Below are 13,602 nucleotides of genomic sequence, written 5' to 3' on the forward strand. Positions count from 1 at the left end.
AATGTCCAACTGGCATCTTCCAAACAATGAATTAGCCGGTGTCCCATATACATTAGAGTGTCATCCCAACCCGTCGATATTGGCAGATGCTGCTGACATTAGTCTAATGTGCATGGGGGGCTTAAAACGGTTCAAAGGAGTCTAAATTTGAGATATTTGTTCCTAATTTTCTGAATATATCACTATTTTGTGGAACAGATTTCATAGATCATGTACTCTATATTCTTTTTTTATCCTAGAATGATGACATTTTGTCATGGTGTGGGAATAAGCGCCGCTGTTCACAAGTAAGTACACATTAATGTGTCAATAATGTTACAGCATTTTAGATGATTGATTTAAGGCCTTATTTACACTGAATTTTTGGTCTGCCTAATTATCCTGCCTAGTTTGCTCATTTTATATGGACAAGCAATAATGTAATGTCCTACAGAAGTGTGAAATTACAGTAAAAATTAGCCACCACTATTAGGACCTTTTACAGCATACTGGAATGCTGTAAAAAAAAGTCCCCAATCCCCTGTGCAGATAAAAAAAAAATAGCTTTTATTATGCTCACAGATGCCATCTTCCATCCCTGCTTCGTGTGGATGATGTGTCCTATGTCATCCACAGTACACTGGCTTTACTTCCGGGTCTTCAACACTCTTTGGCCTTTCCCGGCGCATAGAAATGTACGCCTGCGCAGGAGCATGATGGGGGACACTGTGTGGGTGATGTAGGATGCGTCATCCACACAAAGCAAGGTAGCAGGACGGCGATTAAAGGAAGAGAGGAGGCACCGGATCAAGACAACAGGACCTGACTATTGGACACACAGCTATGGGAAGCTATATAAACGTAATAGTCAGCTCAAAGAAAAGGGAGGCCATGCCCTTATTTGCACAGAGTGCAAAAAACCTAAAGCAAAAAGTAAAAGAAATTAACTGGAATATTAGTTGGTATCCATGCAACATGTAGGCACATGTTCACACTGGCCACTAAACAGACAAAAACTAAGGTACAAACAAAATGAGCAAATACCCTGCAGTAAGTAAATAAATAGCAATAGTGCATGAAAATAATATAGAGTGATTAGCTAACATTGTTTTGATAAAAAAAATGTAAATGCCATCCCACCGTGTCAAGGTGACCCTACTCAGGTTCATCACGTTTATATAGCTCCACATGGCTCGGTGTCCAATAGTCAGGGCCTCAGTCCTGCTCGGCCTTTATTCACATTTATGTCATTTGACATATTGTAGGATTTTAATACTAGAGGTTAGGACCGTCCCGAGTAGGGTCACCTTGACGCAGTGGGATGGCTTTTACTTTTTTTGATCAAAACAATGTTAACTAAGTACTCTATGTTATTCTCATGCACTATTGCTATTTATTTACTTACTGCAGGGTATTTGCTCATTTTGTTTTTATCTTAAGTTTTATCTATGTAGTGAATCAGATAGTGTCCTCCACTTGGGATCCCCAATGATTGGCTACAATTTGTAGGGTAATGTGTCAATAAATGCTCAATTTCCCTGTAGTGGCGCAAAGTGCACATTCAAATCAAAGGGTAGTCTCTGTAGTGCAGCACAGGACAGTTCCTCCAGAACAAGAGATACTCTATGTGGCTGCTCTCCACAATGGCAAAGTGATGAAAATCCTGCAAGGGATTAAAGGTGTTTTCCAGGTTTACAATACTGATACTATAGTTTAGCTCATATTGAACCGAATATGAGCTAATCTGCAGTACCCAGTGTGGTGCCCCTGCGGGTCCAGTTGCCACAGAGGTACTGCATCTCAGCCAGAGGTGTGGCACCCCACTCTCAGGTAAGGAGGGAGCATTACCCGGGACCCAACCACTCAAATCCAACACTACATCCCTCCATTAGGGAAGGTCCAGATAGCTCCTAAGGGAGAGCACAGGCCTGGTCCCTGTCAGGAGGATGGAACTAAGTAGAGGAGGTGGGTGGAGGAAGTAGTTTAGGGGAGCACTGAAGGGAGAGTATAAAAGGAGGCTGGAAACATCTAGAAAGAGTTCAGTTCAGTTCTGCTCAGAGGAGCAAGGGAGGACCGTGTAGAGTAAGGTCCAGATGGCGAGGGGGCCCAGTCAAAGGGGCCCAGTAGGAGAGTGAGGAGAGAACACCGGAGCAGTGAGAAAGGCTCCAGACATAGAAGGGATCCTAGGGGCATGGGAAGTGCGGAGTCCACCCGTACGCCCGAGTTCACGCTGACCGTGAAGGGGTCAGGCTGCAATAGGGCACCGGCCCCAGACTAGTGGAGTACTTCAAGACTCAGCTAGCAAACTGGAGGTTGCGGTATCTTCATGTGCCGTAGCCAAAATCTACACACAATCGCTGAAAAGGTGGCCATATAGGACAAAGGGGACAGACAGGACGTCGCCCAACAAGGCCCGTGGCCACTTTCTCGGGACACTGTGTGTGAGGCGCAGGGCAGGAGGGCGAGAGCCAGCGCGGAGAGACGACCTGGGAAGGTACACAAGAAAGGGGTCCCGTTTAAGTTCAGCCAAGTTATCTGAGAGTTGGCTGGATCACTTCCCCGGAGGACACAGGATGACGTGGTCGGTTATAATCTGGCAGTTATAACCTGGAGCATCTTAATAACTGTGAGTAAATACTTGAAGACTGCACCCGCTGTGTCCTTGACTTAATTGCTGCGTCACCGGCCCAGCACTACACTGTCCCTGATAACAACATCTACCTCATCAAGTCCTATATACTGCCCTGGGGCTTAGCTCTGCCGTGGAGAGCTGCACTATCTCTGCTGCGTTACCATCAGCCCCAGTGGATCTGCACCGCAGCGGCGGCCCCCTATAGCCGCATACCACGGGTGGCATCACAAACTTTATCCCCGAAACATTATTCCCCAATTGACTTTTCTATATTTCACCGCCCTGGGCCACGGACTGGGTCACTGCCACCGTGACCACCCCAGAAAGGACCGGCCCGGCTACCGAGGACCCCACGGCCCCAGGGGGCGCATCACCCTTGAACGGTGACTACACAGTAAACGGATCAGCAATGTTTTGCTTTGTTCTCTGGTTACATACAGTTGCTGCCGGAGCTGAACAGCTGTTCTGTGGGGTTTCTGAGTTTCGGACTGCTTCTGATCTAATATTGCTTACCTACCCTGAGGACTGGTCATCAATATTGTAAGCCTGGAAACCCCCTTTTACTCCTGTAATGTTAGCTTTGTTGGTCCTTTACCACATGAAAATATTATTTGCTTGGATGGCTGTCAACACTGACCAGCGGGCAATTTGTATAGAAGATGACTAGTATGTATTGGCTGTACATGGATATGTAATCTGGTACAAGCATTTCTGCAGAGCTTCTCAGATAAAGAGGACCCCATGGAAAGCTTTATATTGTCATCACTTCCACTTTGAAGATACCCTGAAGGCACACGGAGACACATGGAACTGTATGTTTTTAACGCATGGCCTGATTAATGGCTGTAACTGTGGCTCCTAGTGCAGACATTAAGAGTGTCTGACCAGATGTGCGCTATATATAATATAGGGCACAAATCTGCTTTTAATCCCCACATCATGTTTCGTTATGTTGGTAATTGTCCCTTGAATGCTTTGTGTGACAAGTAAATATCTGTTCTTATCAGAAATAGTGAACATGTACAGAAGTTCACTGGATGTTGATGTGCTCAGGATATATTACCTGAGGCCTCTCTCTTTTATCTCTTGTGGTCTGAAACATAGTGACTACAGCGTTTCTCAGACCTCCAAAGGCAGATAAAAGGGTTATCACAACAAACTGAACCATGGAGACTAGCCATGGGGCTTTTGAAGTGAGGTGCTCGAAACAATGGAAGAATCCAATAAAAACTTAAGCCCTCGTCTCACATAGCGATATCGCTAGCGATATCGCTGCTGAGTCACGGTTTTGGTGACTCACCAGCGACCTCACCAGCGATGTCGCTGTGTGTGACACTTTGCAACGATCAGGCCCCTGCTGTGAGGTCGCTGATCGTTGCAAAGTGTCCTGGACCATTTTTTGGTCGTTGGCCTCCCGCTGGCCAGCACACATCGCTGTGTGTGACCAGCGGGACCAACGATCTGGCTGGTAACTATGGTAAACATCGGGTTACTAGGGGCACGCGCGCACTTAGTAACCCGCTGTTTACCATGGATACCACTCTGCTACTGTGCGCGGAGGCTCCCGCGCACCGTAGCAGAGTGGTATCCATGGTAAACAGCGGGTTACTAGGGGCACACGCGCACTTAGTAACCCGATGTTTACCATAGTTACCAGCCTGCTCCTGCTTGCAGCAGGCTGGTAACGGGAGCAGGACATCGTGGAACGATTCTTTCCACGATATCGCTGCTCCCCTGATCGCTGGTGAGCCTGCCTGTTTGACTGCTCACCAGCGATGTATTAGCGACGCAGCAACGATCCCTGACAGGTCGTATCGTTGTCGGGATCGCTGCTGCATCGCTTAGTGTGACGGGGCCCTTAGGCTCCAGAAGAAGATTATCAAATGAACTTTTCTGCTTCAGTCTACATTCACAAGTGACTTTTTTTTACCTAAAAAAAAATTCCATTATAATCTGCACATGGTGTCTTTTAGCTGCCGGCATAACCCCATAGGTTTTGAAGCAGAAGATACTTCTTGAAAATGCTGGTAGCATTTTTCCTGAAGCATCTACTTTGCCATTTTTCTTGACGTCTTTGCGGAAGCTACCAGAAGAATGGGCAGGTCACTTTTACTAGCCGCTTCAAACCTATCAAAGCCTGAAGCAGTTAAAAGAAGTTAAAAAAGACAAAACCTATGCACAGCAAGATGTTTTGACATTGCAGTGTATATTTTCATTATTTTTTAACGTTTATTGGGGGCTTTTTCAGGTGGGTTTGAGGTGAAATCCACCTGAACCAGACGCCGTGTGCACATACCTTAAGTCAGATTTCAATAAGAACAGAGATGCATTTCACACACCAGTGGCCCCCTGACTTATAATGGCCTTTGTCAGGTTCTACTTCGATGTTAGTCGTCTTGAGTGCAGCTCCTTGAGTACATGTAGCACCATTTGTTCCATCGATCCTGACAGAGCCTTTAGTGCCCCCTTTGGGGGAATTTTGCTGCCCTATAACTCATATTTTTCTCCCACCACAGAGTCATGTATACTACCATATTATTCCCTTTTACAACCTCAGCAAACATTCTGCAGGTCCTTCTTTGTCTCTCTATGCCTCTAATTTTATACAGAGATATATAAAGGTTCTTTTTTCCAGTTTCCATATGAATCAGAAAAACTAATCTGTCAAGAGCCGCACAGCAGCACACAGAGTGCCTAAAGTTACCTAAAAAGGAAGCACAGGGAAAAAAACATTTGTCTTGGTTATTTTGGTAACATGATAAAATATTGTATTTCCGCTATTGATTTCTGCAACTTTCTTTTTTTCAGTGTATGCATCCATGTATGAGTGAGTGGGACGTCATGTCAAAGCAATGCATGAGGAAATGTGAGGTAAAAATCAGGACATTATTCTTACGGTTCTGCACAAAAGGTGGTTGTTATTGTTGGTGATGTGGTAAACTTCAAAGTTTCATAGGTCATTTAAGGGATTATAAAATACTTTTTCCTATGAGGCTAAGAACTTACAGGCAGGTTGCCAACTACGTGCTTGTTCTACCCATCGATGATCTCTGCAGGCCCAGAGCAGTCACGGACTGCCCCTGCCAGCAATTCTCCTGCTTCTGGTGACGTGGCATCAACAGAGCAGCTTCTTCTCTTCTCTTCTGCTCTGCTCTGTAAACTTCGCATTTCTGCCAGTGTCATGCTTATTGACAGCCAGTTCCCTGCTGCCTAGCTGCGGGGAATCCACTGTCAATCACAACGATGTTGCGTGACGCCCCGTTGGAAGAGACCGCAAGAGAAGGCGCTGATTTGTTGATGTCAGATGAAAAGAAGCAGCAGAATTCTCACCTGAGCGAGCAAAAAACATCGACCGGCAGAACAGGCAGGTGGTTATCAACTAAATGGCAGTAAGTTCTTAGTCCCATAAGGAAGAAAATTATTAAAGTTCCAAATACCACCTTCAATATTAAATCTAGTATTATCCATGTGCATATAATGGTTAGGGTAATAAATATCATGTTTTCAATAGCTCTCAGTGATTTCAAGCAACAAGTTGGCCTTATCCCTGGCCTTTTCTTGGCATTGGTTGGGATTCCCCAGCTCAAAAGCAATTTGAATTGCATCATTTCAGAAAAGTCCTTTTTGATACAAAAACTGTAACTCATTTCCAATGATGAGGTTTATATTTGTGAATGGGAACCTCTGTAAATGCTCGCTTACATGAGCGTATACATCAGACGAGTGCTATCTGATATTTTATGGGATAGCATGGCGGCCAATGTTATGCTATGGGGCAGTGCTGATCAGAGTTTTTTTCTCATACTGATTTGGTATGAGAAAAAAATTGCAGCATGCTGCGATTTGCACACTCGGACATTGATGTCTATGGGAGCGTGGAAAACATCAACTGCACTCGGGTGATATGAGAGCAGTCCGATTTCTATGCACTCACAGCATGGAGAAGATGGAGAAATTTTGTTCTCCGTCTTCTCCTGACCTGCACTATGATTCTCTCATCCAAGAGAATTGGATCACACTAAGCTGACACTCTGATAAAACTCAGATCAGAGTTTAATCCGAGTGTCATTTGCATAATCGATCCAAATCTCTCGCATGAGAGAATCTATGGTCGTATGACTTTAGCCTAAACGTAAAGCTGCCCTTTAAGTGATCCGCATAATAGGAAATATATTGAAAAGTAACTCCTGACAAAAAAAATAGTTTATTGATCATCTTTTGCTGAAAGAACAGACTGAAATAAAGTTTAATGCGTTTGGTTCAAAATGATGTCTGGATCGATTTATTACAACTTACAGTTAAATAGAATTGGCAAAATGGACGTGTGTCTTAAAGTATTGAAAGGATACAATAAAAATTTGGCATATAGGACCCAATTCATAAAAGTGTTTACGCCAGAGGTCTGACTTTAAAAAACCTTAAAAAGTCGCAAAATGTTTTGCTACTTGGAAGCTGTGCAAACATTTTGTGACTTTGGCATTTTCACACCAGTGCCGACCAACTTTGCAAAAATGGGTGAAGCATGGGCAGGACAGGGCCAAACTAAGCTTGCCCGTCTGATTCATAAAAATGTACGCCACTTTTATGGCTTAAATTTCACCAGAAATACACTCCAGTCCCTGACTGAAGTAACATCTCTGGTGTAGGCGCAAAACACTTGTAAGATATGCCTAATTCACTCTTAATGAATTAAACGCATCTCCCTCCAGTGAGCATCTTTATTAAGATTGGCGTGTACATCGGTGGTCTTAATGAATCGGCCCCATAGCTTCTCATTCATCGCTGGCCAAAAGTAAAACCAAAGAACCGTATTCTCCCTATATAAATCAAAGAGGTGAGAAATACCTGACTACATTTATAGGGGATATGTGCATGCAACATATTTTTCAAGTGAATTCTGATGTGTAAACCATCTGAAAAACCTACCAGAAAATGCTCAAAAGAATGAACATATGCATTGCTATGTAAAAACTATTTGCTGTGAACATGTTCAGGCTTTTAAATGTCTTTTAACTGCTTCAAATTTCTAAAAATGCCAAGCGGTTAAAAGAAGCGACATGTTTATTCTTCTGCTGTTTTCCGTTCAGAAGATGCTCTATACATTGCAATACAAGTCAATGCAAAAGTTAAAAGATGCTTGGAAGACAGCCGCATAGCCATCGTTTTTGCTAAAAAAAATAATGTTAACGGTTTCTTCATTATTCAATGGAGTGAAAAAAATGACTGGAGTATGGCAGTAAAAAAAATATGTCACAAAAACCATAGAAAAACCTTCTTCTAAAGTGCCAGTGGTCAAAACTATGTGAAAAACACTCAGGAAACAACAACAAAAAACAACACAAAAGATGCTTCAGGAAAAAAAAACGCCACAGTTTCCTGAAGCGTCTTCTGCTTCAAAAGCTTGGTGGGTGTCATGAATGTTTCACATCCTGCTGGGACCTGTGGATTATCTGAGATTAGAAGATCACAGCGATTAGCTGAGCACAGGTCCTCTTTAAATCTACACGGCTATTCATGCGTTAACAGGTTTCTTGTGGCATGGAAAGGGTTTAGAGTTCCTAGTGGTCTATTGGCTGTGCTTCTTATTGGAACCACACCCTTCCATTATCTAAACATGTGTCTGGCTTCCCTCCATGTGAGCATTAGAATCTTCATTCTGTTCCTGGCTTCATTGGAGAAAGTGTTCTGGAGACTTGCTCTTGTCGTGTTGAGATTGTTGCACGCGGTTTGTTGTGAATACCTCTACTTTCCCCTTTTGGCGTTCTTTTGTGTTGCTTTTCAACCTCTTTAGGCTTAGTGCCCATGATGCAGAAATGAAGCAGAAATTTTCCTGAGCATCTCTGTATCTCCTTGGCCGAAAAACGCACGTGGTTTTTACATGCGTTTTTTACGCTATTTGATGCATTTTTGCATGCGTATTTGCCATGTGTTTTTCTAATGCATTGTATAGGCAAATACGCATTCAGAAACGCACAAGAATTGGTCATGTCCGTATTTTTTCTGCGAGTAAAATCTGCGCAGAAAAAATCCTGACCATGTGCACAGAACTTGCAGAATGTCATAGGAAGTCATGGGATAAGGTATGCAATGCGTTTCTGGAGCGTTTACGCGCTGCAAATACGCACCAAAAACGCATCGTGGGCCCACAGCCTTACTGTGTACCCATTTTCCCTTTGTATTTTAACCTGTGTGTCTGTCGTTTGATTGTACCTTGGTTTCCCCCTGTCTGTCAAGCTAGTGTTACCCTTTTACTCCTGCCCTTTTCCTCCATCGGGGGGAGGATGGGAGCAGCATAGGATTTCGTAGGAGCACAGAGAGGTACAAGACCCGGGCATCTCCACTTTCAGGGGTAACCCTGGGATTAGGCATAGACTAGGGCTTCCCTAGATCAAGGGACAGTATAGGGTCCCTCCTCCCGACTTTCTTATGGTCACAACATGACACTGGGTTCATCTGAGTTTAAAAGAAGTCAGGTGCAGATACTTTTATAGACATGACAATAATTTTCATCTAAAAATCTAGAATTTCCTGAAAAACTGAATTTGAAACACAGCACGTCTTCTTTTTGGAGAATATTGGTACTCAGAATGTATGAAGTACTCTACTAAAATAATGATACACGTAATATGGAAAAAACTAAAATATGGTGCACTATCTTAATAACAAATCCAGACAGAGATATATCTAATTCATATGTATATTTCTGACCAGTACTGTGTTTTACTGCCTTCCACAGAAGAGACATGAGTGTATAGCCAGCTGTGAGTTTCTGAAATCTCTGCAAGTGATGAAGCAGGGCCGCTGTCCGCCGCCGCACAGAGCATCTGGGTTTGCAGCTGCCTGTGTACTAAGCTGCAGTGCAGACACCGACTGTTCTGGCTCAAAGAAGTGTTGTGCTAATGGATGTGGGTTCACCTGCCAAATGCCAGTCAATATGTTCAAAGGTATAATGTAGAACTCTACTATGGGCAGATTTTACCTAGCATTAATAAGCATGAGATGCAGGTAGTGCCGGCTCCACATTTATCTGGGCACTTGGGTGAAAGAACTTCGCTGGGCCCCTCTTCACATTTGATTTTTCCCACTTGATTTTCCAGAGCAAGAACTTTTCCACATTTTTGGTAGACCTAGTTGTAACAAGGCTTGTTTTTTTGTGGTATGAGCTGCTGTTTTTATCATTACCACTCTGGGGTCCAAATGCCCTATTTTAATTCTATTTTAAAACAGCGATTATTTATACTCTGGAAATAAGAAGTGAGAAATCTTTATATTTTTTATTTTTGAAATATTTTTCACATTTTTGTTGGTAACAAGTAGTGCTGGAAGCAGATATTCTGGAATGTTATTCTCATGAATGTTCTCCGTGTTACAGGTGTCCCCTTAAAACCTCATATTGAATTCATAATTAACGAGGACTTAAACAGGACTACGAAGGTGACTTGGAAATCTAGATTTAACATTTCTGCTGAGCCAGTTTTATATATCCTGCAAAGAAGATGGAATTATGGCATTCAACCAAGTGAAGATCAGTCTACACAATGGCAGACAATAACTGTGGTCAGTACATACATAATAAGCATCTCAGGAAAAACCTAAATCAACCCAAAATATTGATATTGTTTGACAGGTTCCTTCCATAAAAGAGCGAATGTTCTTGTATTTGCTGAACTGAAATGGAGGTACAAGTAGGTCATGGATGGATTTCATCTTTTGACTATCACTGTTCTCAATGGCTAAGCCAATGGAGACAGCACGAGCCACCAAGCTTAGTAATTTACTGTTGCAGTGATGTGCACTGTTAACATAACGTCACGGTGCACTAAGGCTAACACCATCATGGTTATTTCTAAAGTTTTCTGGAGTAATTTGAAACCTATTCTCTATCATTTTGCTCATCCAAAGGTTTTCGGCAAATTAATGAAGTGCGAGTTTCACCAAATGTGCAATTTTTTTTTTGCGAATCTCACTCCAGTCTGTCTGGAGTAAGGTTTCTGACAGTTATCTATTTGCTGCATTTTTAGACAAACGTGAATTTTTAAAGGGTTTAAGACTTTTGGTGCTAAATAGTCACAAGAAAAACAGTTAAAGACTAAAAAGAATGAGCATTTTGGATTTTGGGACAAATTCATGAACTGTGCACTATTTTTGAAGAATTTGGTGCACAAACCATCAGCGAATACCACAAAACAAGAAAAGTGACTTCAATCACAAATGATTAATTGGGCCCTGACACCGGACCAGCATCAGAGATCCAGAGCTAGACCTGGAGAGGGCGAGTATCAGCTCTGTTTGTTATGTTACATATATAAAAACACTTGGCATCCACTTTTCTTAAACTGGAAAACCTCTTTAATAAAAGGCAAGTAATAAAATGATAGCCCTTGTGTTGTGATTAAAGACTGTAAGCTTTTGAGTGCTGTTATCATTCTCCTCTTCAGCTTTGCTCTATCTCTATACAAAAGCTGCGGAGATCTGTGGGGAAAGGAGGGCGTGTCCTTTTCTCCCCTTTTTGCTGCTGTCTGCTTAAGATTGGTGAACCTAATACAGAGGACGAAGCACAGGCCCCCAGTGACAAATTGAACTGGATATTACCAGAGATTAATCATAAATTATAACCTGAACTTTACAAGCTATTATTTCCGCAGAGGAGAGTGGAAAATAAAAAATAAAACCTACATTTTCTCAGCTCTGCAGCCATTCTTCCATGATGTAGCCGTGAAAGGTCTTCTTTAAACGACTAAGTGCCTACCGTTTTGCTCCAGTCACATTTAAAGGGAAACTGACAGTAGGATAGATGCTCACAATCTAACTACATTGCTGCAGTTGTCTTTAAAAATAGATTACAGACAACCCCATTGTGTGTGACAAGTTTACAGTATATAGTGATTCTTACTTTATGAATTTTATTTTGCCACATATTCAAATGTCATGAGTAGTCAGGTGTGATCTACACTGTGTGCAGAATTATTAGGCAAATGAGTATTTTGATCACATGATACTTTTTATACATGTTGTCCTACTCCAAGCTGCATAGGCTTGAGCGCCAACTACCAATTAAGTAAATTTGGTGATGTGCATCTTTGTAATGAGGAGGGGTGTTAACTAATGACATCAACACCCTATATAAGGTGTGCTTAATTATTAGGCAACTTCCTTTCCTTTGGCAAATGGGTCAGAAGAGAGATTTGACGGGCTCTGAAAAGTCCAAAATTGTGAGATGTCTTACAGAGGGATGCAGCGGTCTTGAAATTTCCAAACTTTTGAAGCGTGATCACCGAACAATCAAGCGTTTCATGGCAAATAGCCAACAGGGTCGCAAGAAGCGTGTTGGCCAAAAAAGGCGCAAAATAACTGCCCATGAATTGAGGAAAATCAAGCGTGAAGCTGCCAAGATGCTATTCGCCACCAGTTTTGCCATATTTCAGAGCTGCAACGTTACTGGAGTACCAAAAAGCACAAGGTGTGCGATTCTCAGGGACATGGCCAAGGTAAGGAAGGCTGAAAAACCGACCACCTTTGAACAAGAAACATAAGATAAAACGTCAAGAATGGGCCAAGAAATATCTTAAGACTGATTTTTCAAAGGTTTTATGCACTGATGAAATGAGAGTGACTCTTGATAGGCCAGATGGATGGGCCAGAGGCTGGATCAGTAAAGGGCAGAGAGCTCCACTCCGACTCAGACGCCAGCAAGGTGGAGGTGGGGTACTGGTATGGGCTGGTATCATCAAAGATGAACTTGTGGGACCTTTTCGGGTTCATGATGGAGTGAAGCTCAACTCCTAGACCTACTGCCAGTTTCTGGAAGACAACTTCTTCAAGCAGTGGTACAGGAAGAAGTCTGTATCGTTCAAGAAAAACATGATTTTCATGCAGGACAATGCTTCATCACATGCATCCAACTACTCCACAGCGTGGCTGGCCAGTAAAGGTCTAAAAGAAGAAAAAATAATGACATGGCCCCCTTGTTCACCTGATCTGAACCCCATAGAGAACCTGTGGTCCATCATAAAATGTGAGATCTACAGGGAGGGAAAACAGTACACCTCTCGGAACAGTGTCTGGGAGGCTGTGGTGGCTGCTGCACGCAATGTTGATCGAAAACAGATCAAGCAACTGACAGAATCTATGGATGGAAGGCTGTTGAGTGTCATCATAAAGAAAGGTGGCTATATTGATCACTAATTTTTTGGGTTTTTGTTTTTGCATGTCAGAAATGTTTATTTCTAAATTTTGTGCACTGATATTGATTTACCTGGTGAAAATAAACAAGTGAGATGGGATTATATTTGTTTTCTTATTAAGTTGCCTAATAATTCTGCACAGTAATAGTTACCTGCACAAACAGATATCCTCCTAAGATAGCTAAATCTAAAAAAAACCCACTCCAACTTCCAAAAATATTAAGCTTGGATATTTATGAGTCTTTTGGGTTGATTGAGAATATAGTTGTTGATCAATAATAAAAATAATCCTCTAAAATACAACTTGCCTAATAATTCTGCACACAGTGTATATGGGGTCCAGTCCTGCCCCATCTGCCAATAGCATGCCTGCTGATGCAAGACTGAGATCCCTGATCTCTGAGATTCTCCTTCTGGAACTTTGAATCCCATGTCTGCTTGTGAATAACACAACTTTGGGCGTGAGCAGTGGATCTTTGCCTACGTGCTATAGGCTTATGGTCTACTGCGCATGCTCACAAGTCAAGCTTCAATTGACATGCTATTGGAAGACCCCATAGATATCCTACCTTTCCAACTGGTCAGGACACTTAAATATGCGGCGAAAGAAGTTTCATAAAGTATCACTATATACGGTTGTCTGTAATCAACTTTTAAAGACAAATGCAGCCATGTAATCAGATTATAGATGTCTATTCTGCTGTCAGGTTCCCTTTAACCCTTTCATGACCTTGGGATTTTCCGTTTTCGCTTTTTGCTCCCCTTCTTCCGAGAGCCATAACTTTTTTTTATTGTTCAGTCAATACG

General features: G+C 42.4%; 1 protein-coding gene across 4 annotated transcripts in view; it reads left to right on the forward strand.

Annotated features, from left to right (window-relative positions):
- LOC141258085 (anosmin-1-like) overlaps window positions 1–13,602 on the forward strand; it is a 97,717-nt gene that overhangs the window by 31,322 nt on the left and 52,793 nt on the right. For all 4 annotated transcript variants that reach the window (XM_073673093.1, XM_073673095.1, XM_073673096.1 and 1 more), the window contains exons 3-6: window positions 240–287; window positions 5,420–5,482; window positions 9,348–9,555; window positions 9,984–10,168. In XM_073673093.1, the coding sequence (XP_073529194.1) occupies window positions 240–287; window positions 5,420–5,482; window positions 9,348–9,555; window positions 9,984–10,168 (504 nt within the window). The remainder of the gene's footprint in view (window positions 1–239; window positions 288–5,419; window positions 5,483–9,347; window positions 9,556–9,983; window positions 10,169–13,602) is intronic.

The sequence above is a fragment of the Phyllobates terribilis genome, unplaced genomic scaffold (assembly GCF_046119375.1).
Source record: "Phyllobates terribilis strain yellow unplaced genomic scaffold, ASM4611937v1 Scaffold_3__8_contigs__length_932513732, whole genome shotgun sequence".
Taxonomy (NCBI): Eukaryota; Metazoa; Chordata; class Amphibia; order Anura; family Dendrobatidae; genus Phyllobates; species Phyllobates terribilis.